Source organism: Vigna unguiculata, chromosome 6, assembly GCF_004118075.2.
Source record: "Vigna unguiculata cultivar IT97K-499-35 chromosome 6, ASM411807v1, whole genome shotgun sequence".
In the NCBI taxonomy this organism is placed as follows: domain Eukaryota; kingdom Viridiplantae; phylum Streptophyta; class Magnoliopsida; order Fabales; family Fabaceae; genus Vigna; species Vigna unguiculata.
The window spans coordinates 29,278,716-29,302,351 of record NC_040284.1 but is presented as its reverse complement, the minus strand read 5'-3'; the positions used below and the strand labels follow the sequence as shown (position 1 = coordinate 29,302,351).

General features: G+C 33.8%; 4 protein-coding genes across 12 annotated transcripts; 1 reads left to right on the top strand and 3 right to left on the bottom strand.

Annotated features, from left to right (window-relative positions):
* Positions 1-219: 219 nt before the first annotated feature.
* On the bottom strand, positions 220-1,493 carry LOC114188170 (peptide methionine sulfoxide reductase B5-like). The gene is made up of 3 exons (XM_028076721.1): positions 1,224-1,493; positions 673-829; positions 220-553 (listed from the first exon to the last, which is right to left on the bottom strand). Exons 1-3 carry the CDS (start codon positions 1,316-1,318, stop codon positions 389-391), a joined length of 417 nt encoding a protein of 138 aa, XP_027932522.1. The 5' UTR covers positions 1,319-1,493; the 3' UTR covers positions 220-388.
* Positions 1,494-3,261: 1,768 nt separating this feature from the next.
* On the bottom strand, positions 3,262-4,816 carry LOC114188169 (peptide methionine sulfoxide reductase B5-like). Its single transcript, XM_028076720.1, has 3 exons — positions 4,539-4,816; positions 3,719-3,875; positions 3,262-3,599 (listed from the first exon to the last, which is right to left on the bottom strand). Exons 1-3 carry the CDS (start codon positions 4,730-4,732, stop codon positions 3,435-3,437), a joined length of 516 nt encoding a protein of 171 aa, XP_027932521.1. The 5' UTR covers positions 4,733-4,816; the 3' UTR covers positions 3,262-3,434.
* Positions 4,817-7,923: 3,107 nt separating this feature from the next.
* LOC114187921 (SAC3 family protein B) lies at positions 7,924-16,186 on the top strand. Its single transcript, XM_028076341.1, has 13 exons — positions 7,924-8,311; positions 9,431-9,664; positions 10,099-10,323; positions 10,419-10,672; positions 10,892-10,992; positions 11,088-11,303; positions 12,134-12,361; positions 12,443-12,534; positions 12,624-12,717; positions 13,095-13,187; positions 13,336-14,069; positions 14,174-14,288; positions 14,386-16,186. Exons 1-13 carry the CDS (start codon positions 8,172-8,174, stop codon positions 16,048-16,050), a joined length of 4,191 nt encoding a protein of 1,396 aa, XP_027932142.1. The 5' UTR covers positions 7,924-8,171; the 3' UTR covers positions 16,051-16,186.
* Positions 16,187-17,472: 1,286 nt separating this feature from the next.
* LOC114187998 (probable protein phosphatase 2C 35) lies at positions 17,473-21,748 on the bottom strand. Of its 9 annotated transcripts, none has more exons than XM_028076467.1 (6): positions 20,122-21,747; positions 19,141-19,272; positions 18,384-18,642; positions 18,091-18,149; positions 17,973-17,982; positions 17,495-17,836 (listed from the first exon to the last, which is right to left on the bottom strand). In XM_028076467.1, exons 1-3 carry the CDS (start codon positions 21,037-21,039, stop codon positions 18,403-18,405), a joined length of 1,290 nt encoding a protein of 429 aa, XP_027932268.1. In that variant the 5' UTR covers positions 21,040-21,747; the 3' UTR covers positions 17,495-17,836; positions 17,973-17,982; positions 18,091-18,149; positions 18,384-18,402. The 9 variants fall into 9 exon arrangements, with proteins under 9 accessions (XP_027932273.1, XP_027932266.1, XP_027932270.1 ...); XM_028076470.1 differs by having other exon boundaries at positions 18,418-18,642; XM_028076472.1 differs by having other exon boundaries at positions 17,473-17,982; positions 18,418-18,638; positions 20,122-21,748.
* Between the last annotated feature and the right edge of the window lie 1,888 nt (positions 21,749-23,636).

Genomic DNA, 23,636 nt, shown 5'->3' with positions numbered 1-23,636 from the left:
CTTCTTTGTAGACAACTCCCCATGTTTTAATATCTTTTCTCCAAAATATTTAATTGTTATTTTGAAATTCATTAATCAATTTCTTTTTACTTTTCAACTCCCTTCAAACCATTAACGTGCTGAGATTAGTTTTTAACTAATTGATATATGATTAAGGTTGATGAATATGATTCGTGCCAAGAACTACCAAATCAATACAGGGTGAAACAGAAAGGCATGTACAAGATTAAAACACAGAGGATTTGATTGCTTTGAGAACTAAAGTGCAGCATGCGCAGTTATTCAAGCTCTTAGCACTGGGCTAAGCTAGCAAGGTTTCTTTGAAAATCCAAATTACCACTACAACACAACACAACGTTTCAATAAACACCTCCAATAGAAGAAGGTTTCATATTGAAGCAGTGGCATTCCCAGGAACAAATTTGACAGAAACACTATTCACACAGTGGCGTTCATCAGTTGGGGTCTTGTATCCCTCTCCCTTGGTAACATGACCCAAGTGCCCACCACAGGCTGCACAAGTTATCTCTGTCCTCCTCCCATCTGGGTCAGGCTGAAAATCACAACTTCCATAAATTCAACAAAAATACAATCTCCAACTAAAAATGTTAATGCAATACAAGTCACAAGGAAAAATGAGTGTTGAATAATAAACTTTCAAAAACCACTCACAGATCGGTTGATGGCTCCAGGAAAACCCTCGTAGAAAGAAGGCCAGCCACAACCAGAATCAAACTTGGTTGAAGACTTGTAAAGAGGTGTTCCACAGCCAACACAGTTGTAAACTCCTTCTTCATAAAATTTGTCATATTCTCCCGTACCCTTCAATCTGCACAACTTCTCATGCAAGTTACGATCTAACTCAAGTAAATCAAATTCATAGCTTAAATACAAGATTGGACATTATATATGCACATCTTATCCGAGATAACTGAAGTTTTAATCCCAATACAAACATAAAAAAATAACTTTGTCCCTAAACACCAAAAAGAATAAACATTGACACAGCTACAAAACTTTTTAGGGGTGACAAACTGTTAAAAAAAAAAATTGTGTAAATGTCACCCGTTTTTTTTGGCCAAAAAGGGGACTAAATCCACAAAAGAGATTACCATTTTAAAATATCGTGCAATTCGATTCAACCCTAAATTTTCAAATCCCCAATCCCTCGAATATGGACGAATAGAAGTGAGAAAAATTAAAAAATAAGTTTAGGAATTTACTCAGTTCCTTTCTGGCGAAGGATTCGAAACTGCTCGGGGGAGAGAATCACCCTCCATTCCTCTTCTGTTTTATTAATGGGGGTTGGTGTTGCCATTTTTCACTGATGATGGTAATACTGCAGAAAGGACCTTAATATAGTGCCCAGTTGCATTGAAAAATGCAACAACAGACCGGTGAAGGCACCTAATTACAGTGCCCAGGTGCATTGAAAAAATCAACAACACAGACCGGGAAGGCCCCTCGTTGCATTGCACAGTTGCATTGAAAAGAGCAACAACAGAGGAATCTATAGCAGAAATATTTCCCAGGAAAATGAATTTGGATGGAAAATTCGGGAGCAGTGACAGATGGGGTAATAGGAGTGGCACCATGGCACGTTTGCAAGCTTCTGAGCTTACTTTCTCATGCATATAAGTTAAAAATTAGTTAATTTAATCTCATTAATTTTTAGTAAGTAAGAAATTTTATAATTTAGTTTGATCTATTACATATCAATAGGTTAGGTGGCATGGTTTTGTTTTCTCAATCTATTTTATATATGTTGATTATAATATAATTAAGAAAATTAACTCGACTAATATATTTACCATATAATAATTAAAATATTTACATATCTCATCGATCATTTAATATAATCAACATATTTAATAATTGGAAAAATTTTAAGTTTTTAAATTATTTAAACATTATAAAGTAATATTTTAGTATGAAAAAAAAATTACCAATTTATATGACTAAAAATGATAAATAATTATAATAAAAAAATATATTGTTAGTGACTGAATTTTAATCTGATTCGAATTCATTTAAATTACTTAGACCCATAATGTGGTTCGTGAGTTTCATTCAATCCACTTTTGAGACCTCTGTTTAAGGTAAGGATTAAAAATTACTACACTCCTGCTAAAAAAATTATAAACAGATTTTTGGTAAAAAAAATAACAACAAAAATCAAAAGGTCGAGTGGGCGAGTATTTGGGCTCGAAGAGAAACTGAAGGGGACTTTTGGGCCATTAACATGTTTTTTGTCATTTTTTATTCAATAATATATTTCAGAGGGTTACTAACTTCATTCTTGTTTTCAAATTTCTCTGAAGAAAATTTAATTGCTAGTAAAACATTTTTTTTTCGAAAATGTAGTTTCTATCCCTGTATTCTTAAGAATATTTTTATAATTTATATTTGTAAAAATAAATATTAAATTGAATAAAATTAAAGAGGTTTTAATAAATAAATAAAAAAACTGAACATAACGGCTAGGCTTTCGAGAACATGATGTAATAGGATTGGATAATATATAATCTTATTATATTGTAATTTGTCATTTGTGCCACTAAACTAAAATCCTAAACCCTCAAATTTATGATTCAAAGATTTATTTTTATTTTTTGCCCTTATTTTACAGGATTGTTTGTTCGATCAAACAGGAATTGGAAACATGAATGACTCGGCAAGCACCTTGCAATTTGGCACCCTGATCTTGATCTAATTTCATGTGTTTATTTTGCATGAGGCTGATGAAGTAGTGTACAAGTGAAATTATAGCTTTAAGTGCAAGGAGCAGGGTGATTACAAGACTTGATAAAATAGCTATTTTATCAAACATTTTGGCACAAATTTCAAATCTTTACTTCATGGCCTCAAACGAGGTTAATTTCAAATCGCAAATAAAAACTAGTGATAGGTCGTATGCTATCTTTTAGTATAAGCTTTCCCAGATGGCTTTTTCAATTAAGGAAAACTCGTTTTGAAATTGACGAAAGATGATCCCAGAAATTTTTCAGATGCAAGAAGCTCCTGCTCTTAAACTGAGACAGGTTCAACTTTTTTGAGGTCAAATAGGCTAGAGTATGCTTATTTTAGTTCTTTCAAAAAATAATCTAGAATCATTAAATTTGATTGAAACTAGTTTTTAGTTAATCCGTATAATGTATTTTATATTTAAATATGTGTACAATGTAAATGATTAAGGTTGATATGTATGACTCATGCGAAGACCTACCAAAATCATTACGAATGACGAAACAGAAAGCCATGTAGAAGACTAAACACAAGCAGGATTTTATTGGTTCAAGAACTACAGTTCATGCTCAATTATTCAAGCTTTTAGCCACTGGGCTAAGCTAGCTATCTTTAAAATCCAAACTAAAGACTACACAAACAAGACAAATTATTCAATAAACACCTCGAATAGAAGAAGGTAGAAGGTTTCATATTGAAGCAGTAGCATTTCCTGGAACAAATTTGACAGAAATACTATTCACACAATGGCGTTCATCAGTTGGGGTTTTGAATCCCTCTCCTTTGAAAACATGACCCAAGTGCCCACCACAGGCTGCACAAGTTATCTCTGTCCTCCTCCCATCTGGGTCAGGCTGAAAATCACAACTTCCATTAATTCAACACAAATACAATGTCCAACCAAAAATTATACTGCAATACAAGTCACAAGGAAAAATGAGTGTTGAATAATAAACTTTCAAAAGCCACTCACAGATCGGTTGATGGCCCCAGGAAAACCCTCATAGAAAGCAGGCCAGCCACAACCAGAGTCAAACTTTGTTGAAGACTTGTAAAGAGGAGTTCCACAGCCAGCACAGTTGTAAACTCCTTCTTCGTAAAATTTGTTATATTCTCCCGTACCCTTCAATCTGCACAAGTTCTCAGTGCAAGAAAATTTACAATCCAACTCATGTAAACCAATTTAAGAGCTTAAACGGGGTTTAAGCTCACAAAATTGAATCATGTAGGCGTAAATGTCATGCAATACACATATGTACAAAATATTATCCGAGATAACTTAATTTTCAATTCCTACACTGCATAAAAAATAAGTTTTGTCCCTGCTATTAACACCAAAATGATAAACCTTGACACAGCTCCAAACTTTTTAGGGGTGATAAACTGTTACAAAAGTATTGTACAGAAAGTAAATGTTACCTTTCTTCTTAAGGCCAATGACTTAAAAAGGAGAACTAAATGTACAAAAGCTTACCATTTGTCTTTTTCAAATTAAACACTACAGACAAGGAATTCATGAAACCAACTAAAATCTGCATAAAACAGAAACGAATCTACACGAGAGTTATCACGTTCATTTACCCCTAAAAGAGCATCACCAACCATGAAGTGCTCAATATACTATCCACACTTCACACTTAAGGATCTTCCTTCTCCATGAACACGACCTTCAATTTCTACCTTTTGAAAAATCGTGCACTTCAATTCATACCCAAAATTTCAAATCCCCTCTCCCCCAAAAGCGGATGAAAGAAATAGAGAAAAATTAAGAAAATAAAAGATTAGGAATTTACTCAGTTCCTTTCTGGCGAAGGATCCGAAACTGCTCAGGGGAGAGAATCACCTTCCATTCCTCTTCTGTTTTATTAATAGGCGTTGGTGCTGCCATTTTTTTCGCTGATGCTAAGAGTGGTGAAATCCCCAAATTACAGAGCCCAGTTCCATTGGAAAGCAACAACAGGGGAATATATATATATACTATAAACATTTTCCAGGAGAATGAACTTGGACAGAAAATTGGGTCAAGACAGGGACAGATGGGATAAGAGTAGTGACACGGTCTTGCGCTTACTTTCTCTTGCTTGTGTCAGCACGAGTTACTCTACTCCTGAAGAAAAAATAAATAAAAACACCATAACATATCAGAAATTTTCTTTGGACAAATTATAATTGTTAGTTAAACAAATGGTTTCAAAATACTAAAATATGTAATTTTTATTCCTATATGCTTAGGAATATTGTTTTTAAAATTTAAAAGTGAATTTATATATATATATATATCAAAGGTTAGATAGAATAACAAAGTTTTCCTATCCTATTTTAGCCTTTTTATTTGTTATTTGTTGTCTGAAGATGAAATTATCATATCATCTGATCCTTTATTACATCGTATAACTTTTTTATCTTTAGAAGGGAGATGAGTTAGGTTTAATTTGATAGAATAATTTTTTTTATATTTAATATTTGCAAAGTAGTTATTAATTGTAGTGGTCACTAAAATACTAACAATTATTTTTTCAGTATTTAAATATTTTAAATAATAAAAGAAATAATTATAATATTTATTTTACAAATTTTTAATATTTTGAATAATTTTGCTAATGCGAAAAGGCACAAAATTGATGTTAAATTGTGTTTTTCAAACAATAAATTCACTTAAATAAGTATTTAAAAATAATTTCATTATATAAAAATAAAAAAGAAAAAATAACAACAAGTAATACTATAATTTTTTCTAATGGTAAATGACATTTATGTTTTTACTAATTCTAAAATAAAATAGTGAATTACCTCTATTAATTTAAAAAAAATGATAATCACATTTAGGGATGTCAAAGGAGGCGTGATACGAGTAGTAGCTCTTTGTAATTTACCTCTTTGATAGATATCTATTTCGGATACGTCACGTATTCATGTGGGTAATCGAATGTTTTTTTTAAATTCATGGATATTCATAGGTACCCGCGAGTATTTACAAAAAGTTAACAATATATTTTAACCACAAATTCAAATAAAATAAAATATATAACATTTATAAATTTCAAACAAAATCCAAATAACTCATTTATAAATAAATGACGAATTTTAAAACCAATTCATAAAAAATAATTTATTCAAAATCAATGTGTTAATATTTTAATCATATTTTTTAATTAAAATCAGAGTATCATAAGTATGTGTATCCACGGATACGGGTACAATGATATCGTACTCGCCACGTTAACATACATGTATGTATAAATGTATGTATGTATATATGGATGTATGTATGTATGGATGAATGGATGTATGGATATACGTATGTATGAATGCATGGATGTATGTATGTATGCATGTATGTATGGATGTATGTATGTATGTATGCATGCATGCATGTATGTGTGTATGCATGTATGGATGGATGTCTATATGTGTGTATGTATGTGTGTATGTATGCATGTATGTATCTATGTGTGCATGGATGTTCTATGCATGCATGTATGTATGTATATATGTATGTATGTATGTATATATGGATGAGTATATGTATGTATGGATGTATAGGTGTGTGGATGGATTGATAAATGGTTGCATGTATGGATAGATGTATGTATGCATGCATGCATGGATGGATGTATGGATGAATCTATGTATGTTTTGATGCATTCATGTATGTATGTAAGAACTAAATTGGAACAAAATTTAATCAAATACACATAAGTAGAGACTAAATTGAGTGAAAAAGATTATATGGGGACTAAATTGAAATCAACACAATGACATTTGACAGCAACATTGACATGTGACATTGCATTGCTACATCACACTGAGAATGCCACGTGTCACACCATAGACTTAATACCTGACATCTTTATTTTTATTTTTGATAAAAATTTAAAAAAATTTAAAAAATTAAAAGAATAAAAGCGATAAAAAAACATAATATGACACATGACACGTTAACGTTAATAATTTATGTTTGAAAGAGACTTAATTGAAGCATTTTTTTTCAAAAGTTTGGATGCATTGACACTTTTTTAAAAGTAGACATGTCAGAGTGAGCCAACCCGACTCACATGGGTTGACTCACCACGAGCCGGGTTGAAAATGACTGAACCCAATCCGACTCATTTTATGGTGAGCTAAAATTTTTTAACCCGGCTCAACCCACCACGGATTATTGGATTAAGTGGATTGACTCACCAATCCACATAAAAAAATTATTTATTTATTTATTTATTAGTATTCAAATATTTAAGTAACCCATAAGATGACAATCATAATAAAATCAATAACCAATGTCTTGATCATGCTTACCACCAATATATGATGAATTGTTTCCAAAAAAGTATCTATACAGTCTAAGAAAATATGACTAATATTACATGTTTTCTGTCATGATATTCAACAAAGTATAAATAAAAAAATTATACATTTTTGTGATGCTAATTTAGAAAAAAATGTTTATAAGACGATTGTTTGAGTAATTTATTATAAAAATTATAGTTAAAGATTAAAATATCAACATATATAACTTGACGATCAAATTAATTAAACATTCAAACCATTCAAATATTATTGAGCAACATTATAGCATTTAAAAGTATGAAATTGTGACATATATAATAGGAGTAGTAAATAATTATTAAAAAATAAAAATAAAAATAAAAAAAACTGTAAAAAAATGTTGGTGAGTTAAGTGGGTCAATTCACATTCAACTCGGCTCTTTAACACGTGAGCTAAGTAAGCCGAGTTGAATTCAACTCACTTTTGAAAAAATCAAATTTTTTTCAATCCAACATAGCTCCAACCCGTGGTGAGGCAGGTTGACTCATGGATTGAAACCCATTTTGATATATCTATTTAAGAACGGATACCAAATTGATACACCTCTACCTAAGTGGGTTCCATCATAATAATTAAACTTATATTTTATTATTATTTTAGTCTGTTATCTTGTTTTACTATAAGTTTTGTTTATTTACTTTTTCGTCAAATACAGATTATATTTTATCTTATTCTAATTGGATTATATATTTTTTTCTCACCCTACCTCCTAATGTTATCTTCATTTCAAAATTATCTGGATTATCTTTTTAGCTCCAAAATCACATTGTGTATAAAATAAATACTCTTCTAAATAAACTTAATTAAAATTGAAAGAATTTAAATTTAAATTTTAACCTGGCTGAATAGTCTTGCTTCATTCCTTCACTCGCTTCATCACCTTGAGGATCGTGTTGGAATCACTACATCGAGTTTTCATAAGACCCATCAAAGTTTTAAAAGTTCACTCCCGCTGGGAAGGGAAGAAGAACGGTACCTGGTTTTTAGGTTTCTTCTTTATCCTGAATCCAAGGGAAGAAGGTGAAAAGGTCATTAGAAGAAGAAGCTTCTGCTCTGTGCCAAAGCAGAATAGTTGTTTCATAGAAGAAGAATAAGAAGAATGTCGTATTTGGGATTCGGGAAGGATTCAGGACCCAACGCACGTTCCAACTCTCCATTCTCTTTTGGTTTCACCAATCCTTCTTCTACCCCTCCCACTTCTTCACCTGTTCCTGCTTTTTCGTCACAATCCACGCCCAGGTACGTCAATTCTTCTACAACTTTTTTTTTTTTCCATTTCATTGATATATTGAATTTAAACCCTAAAAACTTTATCTTTTTAGTGGGTTTTGTACTCATGTTGAAATGGGATGAGGAATTTGAATCAATTAGCCTTTAACCCTTTCCCTTGCGTGTTTTCTGTAGCTACGAGAGTTTCTTGTATATTAGAATATGTGAATCTTCCGCAAAGGGTTATATTTTGATTTGAATTGTTTTTCTTAAAGAAGAGCGAAGGTGTCTGGCATCTGTAATTTGTTGCTTGCATTTGGAAGGGTTCAAGCGTTTTTGGCTGCTTGTTGCATTCGGGTTATTTTATTGAATAGGAAGTAAGAAAGGTTATATGTTATCAGTGTTTTGGAGGTGAAAATTGGGGATCCACATCACATTATACCACGAATTGCATGATTTAGGTATCTGGAGTTAATACCCTTCAACTGATGGGGATGTAGTGCTAAACATAGGTAGGATTTAAGCTGGATAGATAAAATAGAGAAATGCTTCAGATGTAATCTGTGATAGTGTAGTGTCTTTATCAGTGAATCTGTGAATGGAATTTCTTTTGTTCAACTAAAACACTAATGGTACTCTTCTCGGGATAGTGAATGTTGGATAGTATATTACCGGAGTGAAATATCAGTGTAACTTGTTGAATTCGATCTGTGTAAACCATTTAAATAGCCCATACTTTTTATAACATCGTTTAAAATAGCACAGCCTAGTGAGATAAATCTTGGCCATTAATGCATGCGTTGTTTTGTTCAAGTCCAGGTTAATGTCCTTGTATTGACTTCTGTTAATGCATTAAACCCTGAAAATATTGTCAGGGATAATATGGTTACAGTAATATTTAATACTAGGTTTGGATAAAATCCAAACAATTCCATGTACAATTTTGGTGGTGATACTCATTTTTTTTTTCTTCTCAGACACTGAAACAGTTCCATTCCATATGTTATGGCAAAACTAAGAGCACTTTTTGACCATCTTTTTTTTTTTCAACGAATGTTTATTTTAGACTAGACATTCTTTTTGTGGATGTAGTTTATGTTTAAAATGTTCATTGCGTGATGCATTTTCATAGTTCACATTCTCTTTCAGATCCATTGATTCTTCCAGTTGGAGTGATGGACAGAAAATATTCTATAAAGATTTGGAGACCAATATCCCTCAAGGGCCTTCCCCAGTCAAAACATTTGTTGCGCCTCGTGATTCCACTACTGGTCTTACAGCCAGAACTTCAGGATTTCCAAATCCGGAGAGAAGATCGCCTCCTATATCTTATGCAGATGTTGAAGATTTGGGAAATTTTGATCAACCTGTTACGATAAATAAGTAAGACAATATCACCTATAAACTGTAATACTATCATGATTCTATAAATTTATTATTTATCAGGAATTTTGATTGGAATATGGTATGTATAGAGCAGAAATATGTTAAGACCAACCGAAATTGGGATGGCGTTTAAGCAATTATCTCAGTTGCCCTGTTGTTTTGAACTTTATTATGAACAACCTTTTTCCATGAAAATACTATACAAGTCTCGGTTTGTTCAATTCAAGGTTTTATATAAACTAAAATGAGTAATTCAAATGGATTGCTTTGCCCTTTTTGGTGTTTCCTTGTATTGAGTTGTCAGCACGACAATCCTTTAGACTCTTCAAGCTCATGTGCATGTGTAGAATCATCCTAAATCCAGGACTTCCCAGAAAAATGTGAAGTCCCATCTGTAATTATCTGAGCCTGTTTAATGGTTCATTTTTCAGGCCTTCTTTGTCTCCTCCTAGACAGGGAAGCACATCAACTGTTTCAAGGACTGTCCCTCATTCTCAAATTCACCAGAAATCTTTTCGGTTTAATGTTCCTGAAGCCACTGTAAGCAAACCCATGAGCTCCACTGCTTCTAAAAGAACAAGATCACCTGCTTCGTCATTTGCAACCAATGAAACCCTTGAAGGAAACTCAATTTCCTCTGAAGATAACTCTGAACGGTATAATATTAACTTGGCTCTATTTTTTGTCCGTTATGCATTTACTTTATCTTACATTATTTATTTCTAAAGTATCTTTTCTCGTATGCTTGCAGTGAAATTTTAGCCAAGGCCAAGCGTTTAGCCCGGTTCAAAGTAGAGCTAAGCAGATCTGAACAAAATAATGCTGATATTCCCGACCAGAAGGCATTTGCTAGTAGACCTGAACAGTCTGTGTTAGAGCCGAAATATGTGAGGGGGCATTTAGTGGATTCAGCTAGCAACTTTAGCGGTGCCCATGTTGTTGCTGATAATGAAGTCTTGGAAACATCCAATGTAATTATTGGCTTATGTCCAGATATGTGTCCTGGTATATTTTCTCAGATTTTAAATCCAAGAGTGAACCTGTGAGAATTGTTATATTTTGATCTGATCTCAAGAACGATTTGGGATTCCTTATTTGTTTTTAATATGGGGAAGTGTATTTTCATAGAACCACAATGGTAACTTCATTTTGGTATTTCTTTTACTAGGGAAAAAATGTTACATCGCCTGAAAAGTTTAGTCCAAATTTTGATTTGTGTTTCAGAGTCAGAAAGGGGAGAGCGTGAAAGAAAAGGGGATCTTGACCAATATGAACGTGTGGATGGGGATAGAAATGTAACTAGCAGACTTCTTGCAGTTAAGAAGGTGATTCTCATATTATTAAATAGTACTGTTTTTCCTATGAAATTGCTCTCTACTCCTTAAGTATTATTAGTTACTTAAATCGTTATTCATGTCAGTATACTAGGACAGCTGAGAGGGAAGCCAGTTTGATCCGGCCTATGCCCATCCTGCAGAATACAATTGATTATCTACTCACATTGCTAGATCAGCCTTATGATGAGAGGTTTCTTGGCGTGTATAACTTCTTGTGGGATAGAATGAGAGCAATTCGGATGGACCTGAGAATGCAGCACATTTTCAATCAAGGGGCTATTACTATGCTGGAGCAGATGGTACTTCCTTGTGGCCATGTTATCATTATTTATTTTTTCCATACATGTTCTTAAGCATTGGTTCTAGTCATTCCTTTATGAATGGGTGTGCACAGTAAGGAGCATAGAATGAAAAACCTCGGGCAAGATTATACAGATTCACAACTTCCCAATAGAAATACACATATCCCATTATCAACCTAAAACATGGAAACTCGTAACCCTTTTATTGTGCGCTATTAAATTTTAGCATCATGAACTTATCACTTAAAGACCTTCCATGGTTTGGACTAAAAGTCAAGTGTCTCTTGTTAGTCTAAAAGTTATACATTTGAATTAATCTTGATTTGTTGTATCAACCGTTATATATTTTTTAACTTTAGCCTCTGTTAGCTTTTTCCTTCCGAAAATTTCCTTTTGGTTTAGTCATGTCTTGTGCTGTAACATTACTGCCACGAGTTATTAGTCACTGACTCACTGCAGCGTGCATAGCTTGTCAGATGACTTGATTTTCAATTTTTTAGGCTAATCATTTTTAGTATAGTGATAGTATAACCAAGATCACATGCTAAAACAAATATTCATGTTTTTCTTGCAATAATACATACAAAAGGCACATTATTACTCTTATTTAAGTGATAATGTCATGTTTCTCTCCTCGTAGTTCATTAAAATTATGTGGGTTATGACAATACCAATGTATATATTTGGTGTTATCACTTTCATAGTTGTGTATTGGTAGAATATCCTCTGAAATATCGGTTATATTATATAGAACATGCATATGCTTGTTGCAAAGTAGTATCTGATGATTATGAAGGCTAATGAGCTGTGGATTTCTGTGGTCCCAGATAAAATTACATATCATTGCAATGCATGAATTATGTGATTACACTAAGGGAGAAGGATTTTCAGAGGGCTTTGATGCTCATCTCAATATTGAGCAGATGAACAAAACTTCAGTTGAACTGTTCCAGATGTATGATGATCATAGAAAGAAAGGAATGAATATTCTGACTGAAAAAGAGTTTCGAGGCTATTATGCTCTTCTTAAATTGGATAAGCACCCTGGTTATAAAGTAAGTAGCCTTTGTAGTGCTTTTGATTGTCTGATTTCATTTGCTATGAAGAACACCAAGGAACTAATCTAGTCATGCTAGGTTGAACCTGCCGAACTCTCCCTTGAAATTGCTAAGATGACTCCAGAGATAAGGCAGACTCCGGAAATTCTATTTGCTCGCAGTGTAGCAAGGTCGTAATTCCCTTTGAGGTTTATGTGTGTGTGTGTGTGTGTGTATTATCATGTTTTTAATCTGACCATTCCCTGATTTTGTTTTGCAGAGCATGCCGAACTGGTAATTTTATTGCCTTCTTTCGTCTTGCAAGAAAAGCAACTTATCTTCAAGCATGTCTAATGCATGCTCACTTTGCAAAGGTATGTGATATGTCTTCTATTTTGTGCTCAATAAAAACCTTATGATTGGACTTGTCCTTGTAAAGCTTAGGGCTGCCACTCAGACTGGAAATCTAATTACTCAATCATTGCAGGCAATTAGGAAATTGCTGAAGTTGATTGGAGACAAAATTACTCTATCTTATCTTGCTCATTTTTGTCTAGATACATGATACATGTCAAAATGATAAACCAAGTAAAATTAATTTCATTTTATTTTTATGCAATCCCTTTCAGTCTGCAATACATTAGTGGAAATGATTTTGTGGAAGTCACTTTATTAGTGGTTTTGGTTATGATGTGAATAAGCAACTTCGTATAAGAAATCCTAACCTTTATGTCCTGTGTTACTTTACCAGTTGCGTACCCAGGCACTTGCTTCTCTACATTCTGGCCTACAGAATAACCAAGGAATCCCTGTTGCTCATGTTTCCAACTGGCTTGCTATGGAGGTTTGTTTATTAGATAGCTTTGGATATGTGTGTCTCATTTTTCCATTTTTCTTGTTTCAAGGGGAAATGTGGGTGTGAGGGTGCACGACAGGAAATTGCATTCCTGATTCCAACTTTCTCATAGATTCACCTTTGCTGTATTAATTAGGATGAAGGCATAGAGGGTCTCCTGGAGTATCACGGGTTCTTGCTAAAAGTATTTGAAGAACCTTACATGGTGAAGGAAGGTCCATTTCTCAATGTTGATGTTGACTATCCCACCAAGTGTTCAAAACTTGTGCATAAGAAAAGGTCTGGAAGGATAATTGAAGATATTTCACTCTCAATTCAAGCAGAATCACCACATGTTGAGACTATGAAAGAGATTCAGACGAGGAAGCCTGAACCACAGGTAGCTTCACCTGTTAAAAATGATAGTTCTGTCCGGAAGCCTGATGAGGAAATTCCAGACGCGGTGGCTATTTACTCCCCTGAGGTATCAGGAAAGGCATTTAAGGATGTTCCAGACAGTCCACAAGATAAAGATATCTCTGGTCCTCGTCCATCACCGCTGAGCTCTCCTTTTCCTAATATTATACCTGAACAACAACTTCCTAGATTTGGCATTTTCAATGGTACCAATTCAGATTTGATTGCCAGAGGCTCTCCAAATACGAACTTTCAGTTTAGTGTTGAACAAAGGCCACTGGAGATTATACCAAATGCAGCTCCACCAGAAAATTCATTAGGTTTTAGTTTTTCAGTGCCACCTCCTGTGTCCCACGGTGTATTCAAGGATGAGCCTCTGGTTATTCAACAAGAGCATGAAGACGACATTAATGAATTTAGTGAAAATTGTCAAGATGAAGAAATTGCTGAGGCCAAGCTGAAGTTGTTCTTAAGGTTTTTATGCCTTTTTCATTTCAGAATTTTATATTTTTACTTACATATGAAATGTTTGTACTATTTATTATTTTTATGCTGTTTTACTGACGTCTTCTTGTCAGGTTATGGAGGAGGCGAGCATCAAAATTAAGAATGTTGCGTGAAGGAAGGCAATTAGCATCAAATGCTGCACTAGACTCTATGCCGTTGGGTCCCCCAATTCAACATTATATAGATGTAAGTACGACAGGATGTTTGTGATTCTTTTATGAACTTGTATCTTTGACTTGGTTTTTTTTATTTTTGACTTCGGCGGTTCCCTTTTTTGATGTAGCGACCTGGCAACTTCGATAAGTTTGACATTGATATAGCTATGAGGGAGAGATATAAAAAACAGGAGAAATCATGGTCAAGACTTAATGTTTCTGATGTAGTCGCCAGTATACTAGGCAGAAGAAATCCAGATGCTAAATGCTTGTGCTGGAAAATTATTCTATGCTCTCAGATGAACACTGGATATGAAATGGGGGCAGCAGGCACTTGGTTGACCTCAAAGTTCATGCCTTCAAGTGATGAAAATGTGGTTTTTTCATCGCCTGGCTCAGTAATATGGAGGAAATGGATTTCTAATCAATCTGGCATCAATCCTTCCTGCTGCCTCTCTGTAGTTAGGGATACAGCATTTGGTAGTTTAGATGATGCAGTATCTGGGGCAGGTGCTGTTATGTTTCTTGTGTCTGAGAGCATCCCATGGGAGCTTCAAAGGTCTCATCTTCATACTCTTCTGAGGTCAATTCCATCTGGGGCCTGCTTGCCTCTTCTGATTCTATGCAGCTCATACGATGAAAGGTTCTCTTATGCTATAACTAATGAGCTGGGTCTTCAAAACATTGATAAATTGAAGATCAGTAACTTTCAGCTTGTTTTCCTCTACGAAAACCAGCGGATGGAACACTTGAGTGGATTTTTCAGTGATACACGATTAAGGGAAGGACTGGAATGGCTGGCATGTGAATCACCCTTGCAACCCAACATTGGCTGTGTGAAACCACGAGAACTTGTTTACGCCCATCTTAATTCCTTCCCAGGTATGCAGGGCATTGTTATCAACTCCAACTTGGGTCCCAATGACTGCATATCATTGTTCAATGAAGCCTTAGATCGCTCAATAAAGGAAATTATTGCTACTGCCAGTTCAAATCCCACTGGTTGGCCTTGTCCAGAAATTGGTTTACTTGACAAGTTTTGTGATGAAGATAGAGTAGTAAAAATGTGCTTGCCAACTTTGGGATGGAGCTCAAACGAGAAAACTGAACCAATTGTTCGTGCTTTGCAAAACTGTAAGCTCCCTACTTTTCCTGGTGATTTATCCTGGTTAGCCAGAGGTTCTAAAGTTGGACAGGAGATTGAGAACCAGAGAAAACAGCTTGAGAATTGCTTGATACAGTACTTGACTCATACTAGCAAGACTATGGGAGTTGCTTTGGCAACAAAAGAGGCTTTTGTCACAATGCAAAGCTGCGCCAGGCTTGAGCTACGTGGCTCAAATTACCATGTAGTTCCTCACTGGGGTATGATTTTTCGTAGAATTTTCAACTGGCGTTTAATGGGTTTATCTAGCAGGGAAATCTCCATGGCTTACATCTCAGAACATCATCATGTTACTCTTCCAAATGTGAGTCCTGAAACATGGCTTTCTTATTATCCAGACACTTCTTTAGATGAAATAATCAGTGTTAGCTGCAACTCTCCTCCTCCCGTTAAGGATCAACCACTTCAACATCTTCCAAGGAGGGTTTCAAATGATGTATTCCATGGAACTGTTAACCAGACAGATTCTGAAAACAATCTTCCGCTTGATAAATCACCTGCCATGGATTCAGCTACAACATTTTCTAATGCCAAACCAAATAGAGAAGCCGACAAGTTAAGCAAGCTATTGGAGCAATGTAACTTGCTGCAGGATAGCATCGATAAGAAGCTTTTTGTATACTACTAATGGCCACGTCACTTTCTACTTACCATTTCTTGTATCTATCCTACTATAAAGTAAATTTTGATCATAGGAAATTTTGTACAATAGTTAATTGTAATTTTTTTTTCCATTTCCTTTGATAAAATCAAAATTTATGGAATTGTGATGCTAACCATGACAATCATTAGTATTCATAAAATGAGAAAATAAAATATTTTTTCCTAAAAAAATTATGTTTGCTAACATTTTTTTTTTAAATTTTATAATTAATCTCGAAATGTACATTGTCTACCCTATGTATCTCCGAAAATATATTAAGATAAGTTTCTTCTACTTGTAAGTACGTATTACATTATATATTTCGTTGAATCTATTTATTAGCATCTATACACAATTTAGGTGTTTGATTCTTCTAATACCCACCCATGACTGAAACAACCGTCTCAAATTGGATTTCTCTAAGTTTCACTGCTCAGATATGAAAAACGATATTAATTCAATATTGTATGTAAAATATATCCATATAATCATTTATAAATAAAATCGACTTCATCCATCAATTTAAAAGAAGATATGATTTAATTCAGCAATCATAAAATCCTTTTGACATAATAATATTAGTTGTAATATATAAAATAGTATCTAACATTGTAAATGATCAAATAAATTAATCCATTTATTATTAATCTGTATAATCCAGTTAAAAAGAATTGAATTGATATTAAGTTGTTAAGTGTGAAAGTTAATTGTAAATACTTGTTGGATTAAAGGAGTTCTTCATTCCCTATTAATTTTACATTAGTTTTTTTTTGTCATCTATAAAACCACAATTGTTTTGAAATAAATATTGGGGTATTTTAGACAGCTGAAGTATAAAAGAAGGGTTCTTAAATATGCATATTAAAAAACACCTGTGTGTCTTTGAAATCCTTCCATAATGGTGTACACCTAATAACATGGTACTCTTTTTAAGGATGTTGTTCATGAATGTTGCAGTATGGTCCATACATGCCAGAGGGACTCATCATCACTCTCATTGCATTGCATTTAATAATTTTTTTAACCATTTTTCAAATATAAGAATTTCCCAATAAAGAAGTAAACATTAAACCATGCACAACAAAAACACTGAACAAGGACTGTTTCTCCCCCAGTGTCATTCACATTATTATATCCAATAATGGCCTTCAGTGCCAGAATAAATAAAATATCAAAATCTACAAATCCACCATTATTATATCAATTAATGGTATGCAATGCTAATGTAAAAGAAAATTTGACATCAGGATAAAAATTCATTCTTTAGGTAAGAATCCATTATTTTAAAATAATTCTTAAAATAACTTTACCTAATAAAAAACTGTCATTACTAAAAAGCATATTCCTAACAATTTTCTTGCATTCATTTTACGGAACCCAACACAATGAAACAGTAAATTACAACAATTTAGGTGTTAAAATGGGTTAATTACTCGTAATACCAACCATTCATTGAGTCAGTCACTAATTTGCAGTAAAGTGAAGCTAATCTTCAAAAGCAATACAAAGAATTCAGATGTTTCTAAGAGATACAGAGGATCCAGCATGAGAGCGAGGATAATGGATTTACATTTTAAATAGCACATGGCTTGTCTTCCAAGTTGACCATTGACTACAATGTAATACAAACCCTAGTAGTCAATTAGTCACCAGCTAAACTCCTTTCTCCTAAGTTATTTATAGACCTCATTCCAAAGTTTAAATTTGGGGAGTGGAGGTGTAGAGCTAGCTACTCAGGAGGACAAGTTTTAGTGTTACTCCTGAAGTGCTTCTGTATGGTCATGACAGGCAACTTGAATTAGCAAGAGATTGAGAACAGAAAAAAAAATGACTATTAATCATTTGTGCTTTCTACATTCTGAAAAGGATCCTTCAGCTGCCAAAATAATGAACCTCAAACCAGTTACCTTCAGCAGCCTGACAAATTGGGTCAGCAATTTGGTTTAATGAACCATAGTGGCAAATAAACAATGTTTATGGCTGTAATGCACAGAAGATTGAAGAAGAGTAGACAGCGAAATGTACCTTCAAGGAGAAAGTATAAGCATACTCACTGAAGCTTCCATAAAGCCTCTCTCCAATCACTGTAAATAGAAAAACGGAGAAATGAAATGAAACTATAACAAAAATACTAACCAAAATAATTAATAGAAATGGTAGCAACTTAATCCTTCATAACTTCTTTTTAACACATTCTCAAGTTGAAATTTATCGAAAATCATGAAAATTGTGAAGGTCACAAGATGAACCTAATTCATAACTTTTATAGTTTTCAAAAAAATTTAACCACTAAGGAGTGTGTTGCTAGCACACTTAACTGATCAATATGATACAATGCTAGTGTGAGTGTACCGATGTAACAGATGTTGGACAAGCTGGAGAAGGGACCACTATGGCTGGGCTTCTAGCCACATGCTGTGGACAGGACTGTAAATCAGAGAAGCCATTCCTGACTGAACGATAAACATCTAACCCAGTTGTGGCAGATAATTCAGATGCTCCCTTTACCCTCTTGCTCTTGGTCCTTGTTACAGTGCTGACATTGACCTCTCCTGATCCAAGTCCAGATGTACCTGACTACAAAAAACATAAAAAAATTAGGTAAAAAGGTTATAAGATGAGAAACATTCAAATGAATCTAATCAAAAAGGGAGTTTGGCTCTTCAATACAAGATAGCATTCATTAAGGAAAAGCATTTGAGTCACGAAAGGGTAAAATATTGCTGAGTATTTTGTTGATAGAAGTATAAGTTTCTAGAGATTGGTAAATTATAGATCCCCATATGGTAGTCATGAGTAACCAAACCTGAAAGCTGACTAAACTTAATCATCGGTCATTTATAAACCTCTGATAACATCTAAATATACTATTACACACATTTAAAACCTTCATTACAGAATAGGAATAACCTGAGAAAATTCTTTAGGGGCTCCACAGAATTCTTACCACCACTAAACATTTTGGAGCTTAGGGCAGTGAGCGGTTGAGAATGTTTAGAGACATTGTAAGTCTAAAATCTGTACCCAATACTAAATGAAGAAAAGAAAAAGATAAGGCAAAAGAAGTAATCATACATTAGACAGGCCTTTGATCTGAACAATAATAATTGTTATATCATCAGTTCGGCCCTCATGTTCTAACCATAGTTTATATGACTCTCCAGCAATGGCAGCACATGCATCACGGGGATCGGAATAACTTGCTGCCTGCGCGATAAAAGAAATCATGGAATTCATCAAGATAAGATTTACTAAAAATAAAGGTGCTTACAACTCACAATAATGTGAAAATGTATTAAACAGGACAACAAACATTGGATATTTGTGTATGCTAATGCAAATAATAAAAATGATCAAAAGCAAGATATGGATTTTTTTTTCTCACTAAACAACCTAGACAGGTTGAGTTATATGAATTATTAACAATTAATATTTAGTCCTGTGAGCCATTTACAGATTAATCTTACATAATTATGCGAGCTAATACGCATGAAAAGCAATAGGCCTTAAAAGAGAAACCTCAAAATAAAAATTCATCTCAAAAAAGAATACAACACTAAAGTTATGAGATTACATTAACTAATATACCCTTCTCTCGTAAGAATAACTACACATTAAATACCACTAAAAGACAATGTCGTCATAAGATCTAAAATCGAAGCATGACAAACAGAATAAGAGTGAAAGGACATGTGGTTGGATGATGTTAGCAAACACCAATTTGAGTTGTAAGACAGAATACGGCAACGGGTTAAAAACATTATTCCCCGCAACGCAACCAATAAAAATAAGTATAAAAAGAGAAAAATACACCATAACAGGAAATCTTTAGCAGTCTTGTACAGCAAGAAAACATAATTACATCACGAAAAAAAAATAATAACAAAATTGCAACTTGCACGCTTCAAGCCTCAGAAGAAAACATACAACATCATTAAAACTTCAAAAGGAACACAAAATAGGTCTTACAATAAATACAAGTACAATTCAACCAATGAAGATATTATCAAAATAATTACTAAAGTTTATAAATCAGAAAGAGGTTGCAGGCCATACCATATCAACAACAGTTTGGCTGGATAGGAACTCAAATACCCCATCACTTGCAACAACAAAGAAAAGATGATTAGGTGTAAGCTGAACCGTTGAGACCTCAGGAACAGCAATTACACCGATAGTCTCAGCCAACATATCCCCTACACTCCTTGTAAATGCAGCTCCAGGCACCATCCCATTCTGAACCCACAACCTAGGAGGATCATCACCCTGACTCTCTTCATCACCCCAAGTCTGGATATCGGGATCCTTATGCCCTTCCACCTGATCAACACTCAAAACCCTTGCCCCACAAAGCTTCACTCTCTCATATTCGTCTCTCCTAAATGGTGTCTGATCAGTGGACAAGTCCTCAGCAACAACCCGGTTCCCATCCTTAACAGCCAACACCGCTCTCGAATCACCAACATTAGCAACATAAAGGGTGTCCCCGATGACGAGCACCGTAATTGCAGTGGTGCCACTCAAGGAATCGTCAATCTCATTCTTATGCAAGTCCTCATTTGTGGTCAAGAAAGCAGAAGTGTAAGCCTTAACAGGGTCCTCCAACAATGTAAAGTCACTTGACAAATTTTCTACCAATCTATCCTTAACAAAATTTGAACACTGGGCACCAAATTCGCCATGCCCATCATAAACACCGAAGAAATGGACACTCGGGTTACCTTGGAACTGTGTCCTAATGCAGAAACTATCCTGGTTTTCTTTATCAGGTGAATCAGGATAGTACCCCCTCTGAGTGAGCACAGAGTATTCTAAAGTGAAGTTATGGGAAGGAACAGGAACAAATTGCAGCGAACTCTGAGTGAGAATGTGCTTCCTCTGGGTACTGTAAGGGCCAAGTTCCCTGAAGTCCCTGGAACCACCCACTGATGGTGAAGGGTAACGGGTACAGCACTTGCCATGGACACAACCCATGCTTGAACAACAGAGAAGCTAAAAACAAGCCCGGAGATTAAAAAACAGAAAGCAAAGGTCAATGTGGCTCCAAGGTCGAAACTTGGAGAAGCAAGAAGAAACAAAAAACAAACCCTAGTGACAAGGAGGGGGGGCAATTGGGATTTCGATGAGAAAATTGTGGTGAGAGGGCGACAAAAAAAGAAAAGGGTGAGTGAGGAATTATGAAGAAGTGAACAAAAAATGGGAATGATTTGAAGGAGGCCACACAAAGTGAAAAGGGGGTGTGGGGTGAGAAAAGGAGAACCCTAGAGGGAGAGGAAGGGTTACCCCACCAAAAGGTAGAGACATTTTGGGGTTCGATCAAAGGAAAATGTGTGGGTTGGCATTGAGAACGTGTGGAGTGGGGCTTGCGAAAGGGAAAGAAAGAATTGTACTTTTCGTTTGGGAGCAGAGAGGGAGCATAGCATCGAAGGAAGATGGTGGAAGGAAGCAACACTCCAAAGGGAATGGGTTTGTGGTTTCTTCTCCCGAGAGAACGAAAGTGACACACGCACACGCACTTACAGCGACACCATTCCAGATTCTATTCTATTCTATTCTATTCCCATTCCATGAGTGCATGCTTGGATTTCTTTCTCTTCCGAGAAAGCCCTTCTTCCAAGCAAACACACGATTCTCTTCTCTCTCTCTCTCTCCCTCTCCCTCTCCTTCTCCGATTCAATTATTCTTTCTCCTTATATAAACCAAAATTTCTCTCTTTCCTTCTTATAAATTATTTCTCATTCACTTCTTTGACCTAAATCTCGTCAATCCGTTCGTAATTTTTTCACTCGATAAATAATAAATACCATAAATTTAAAAACTCCGAAAGTTGTTTACTCTAATTAGTGTATTACTGTGTAATAAATGAGAAGAGTGAGACTATAAGTATTAATACTATTTTAAGAGCGACTTTAAAAATAATACAGTTTGTTAGTAAAATTAATATTACTAAATAAATTAATCACGTGTCAATTATTTGAAATAGGTGAGAATTTTATTTCAAATATCAGTGTTAAATCTTTATTATATTTAGTTAAAGAATCTCTTATTGAAGTTTAAGTATGAGTTATAATTTTTTTTTGTTTTTTTATTTCAAAATACCACTCTTTCTAACGGCAACACATTCATACATTATATTTGAAAGGGTGATTAAAATTTCTTTCACGTTTTAGTAATGAAAAGATTTAGTGGTTTTTGGAATTTAAGATGTTTAATCAAAGTTTTATCATTTTTAGAATAGTTTTGCTCTTAACGGGTATTCATTATTTTTCCTTTTTTAAGTTCATCTAACGGTGTTGCGTTGATTCCAATAGGTATTAATTGGTCAATTTGAAAACATATACCATGTATTTATTTATACAGTTTTGGCGATTTAAAACATTTAGAAAAAGTTACTATAAATTGCCGATGAATAAACATTTAACTCTATAATTTATTATTTTAAAAAAATTGTTTAAAAAAAATACATTTATTTGCACTAAAACTGTCACCAGTTGAAGATATATTGAAAAAAATGAAGCCATTAATTAATATCGTTGATTCATTCTCTAATCAATTCACTAACGGTAGGAGCTGCGTCATTTCTTGCCTCATATTTTGCAATGTCACATTGAATCTCAAATTATTGAGACATCAATCACTTTCATGTTGGAAAGTAAACTTTCCAAAACAAAAATATTTCAAAGTAATAAGCTTTCCATCTCATGCCTCCTATTATCATGGCTTCAAAATGCTATGCTTTCGCACTTGTGAGATTTTTTTAATATTACAATTATAAAAATCATTTTCAATAATTGCAATGTTAATTATCCACAATAAATCACATAGTGATGGGGGAGTAGAAAAAAGAAGAATAACCACTCATTCAATTTCCAATTATTTAATTATCCAACATTATAATGAAGTCCATAAAAAATATTGGCGAAACAATAGAAAAATGGACGTTTTATAATCAAGTTAAGTATGTTTAGGAAGCTTGTCAAGATCATTCAACGTATATAAATCGACCATTTCTAAATTATTTAATTAATAAACAAAATAAACAATCGCAACTGAATAATCAAAATCATTAAATACTGTATTCTGGATTCAAATTTATACGTTTAACACATTTAAAATGATCATCAATCACATGATTTAGCATAATCATCAAACAAATCTTAACAAATGATTTTTTATTATGAAAGTTTATTGCTCGGGATCACAGAAACTTCCACATATACAAGCAAATAAAAGAAATGAATCTCGAAAAAATAGTTATTCTAAGTTGAGATCGTTCTAGTCATGTGATTTAATCTAAGAAAAAAATCGCCTTCTAATTCGTTTGATCTAATATAAAAAAATATGAGAAATAGACTAAAATACGTCAAATAATGTAAGAGATTATGTATTATAAGATTACATATTTTAGGAAAATGAAAAATTAATTAATTTAAGATTATATACAAACTTTAAATAACAAAAGATCCATTATTCTTCCAATCGAAACTTTTTCAGCAGGAGTATAAAATGATTTTAAACCAATTGATTTTATTTTGAAGAAACAATATATTAAAATTATTTAATTTAGTTTG

Bases quoted from the DNA above. Each gene is read 5' to 3' on its own strand.
- LOC114188170 (XM_028076721.1), bottom strand. From the start codon at position 1,318: ATGGCAACACCAACCCCCATTAATAAAACAGAAGAGGAATGGAGGGTG. The intron at 830-1,223 runs GTAAATTCCTAA...GAAGTTGTGCAG, and splicing joins CTTCGCCAGAAAGGAACTGA to ATTGAAGGGTACGGGAGAAT. The intron at 554-672 runs GTGAGTGGTTTT...TGTGATTTTCAG, and splicing joins CTGGAGCCATCAACCGATCT to CCTGACCCAGATGGGAGGAG.
- LOC114188169 (XM_028076720.1), bottom strand. From the start codon at position 4,732: ATGTTTATAGTATATATATATATTCCCCTGTTGTTGCTTTCCAATGGA. The intron at 3,876-4,538 runs GTAAATTCCTAA...GAACTTGTGCAG, and splicing joins CTTCGCCAGAAAGGAACTGA to ATTGAAGGGTACGGGAGAAT. The intron at 3,600-3,718 runs GTGAGTGGCTTT...TGTGATTTTCAG, and splicing joins CTGGGGCCATCAACCGATCT to CCTGACCCAGATGGGAGGAG.
- LOC114187921 (XM_028076341.1), top strand. From the start codon at position 8,172: ATGTCGTATTTGGGATTCGGGAAGGATTCAGGACCCAACGCACGTTCC. The intron at 10,324-10,418 runs GTATAATATTAA...GTATGCTTGCAG, and splicing joins TCTGAAGATAACTCTGAACG to TGAAATTTTAGCCAAGGCCA. The intron at 12,718-13,094 runs GTATGTGATATG...TTACTTTACCAG, and splicing joins TGCATGCTCACTTTGCAAAG to TTGCGTACCCAGGCACTTGC.
- LOC114187998 (XM_028076465.1), bottom strand. From the start codon at position 21,039: ATGGGTTGTGTCCATGGCAAGTGCTGTACCCGTTACCCTTCACCATCA. The intron at 19,273-20,121 runs GTATGGCCTGCA...TTTATCGCGCAG, and splicing joins GCCAAACTGTTGTTGATATG to GCAGCAAGTTATTCCGATCC. The intron at 18,643-19,140 runs GTATGATTACTT...TGTTTTTTGTAG, and splicing joins AGATCAAAGGCCTGTCTAAT to TCAGGTACATCTGGACTTGG.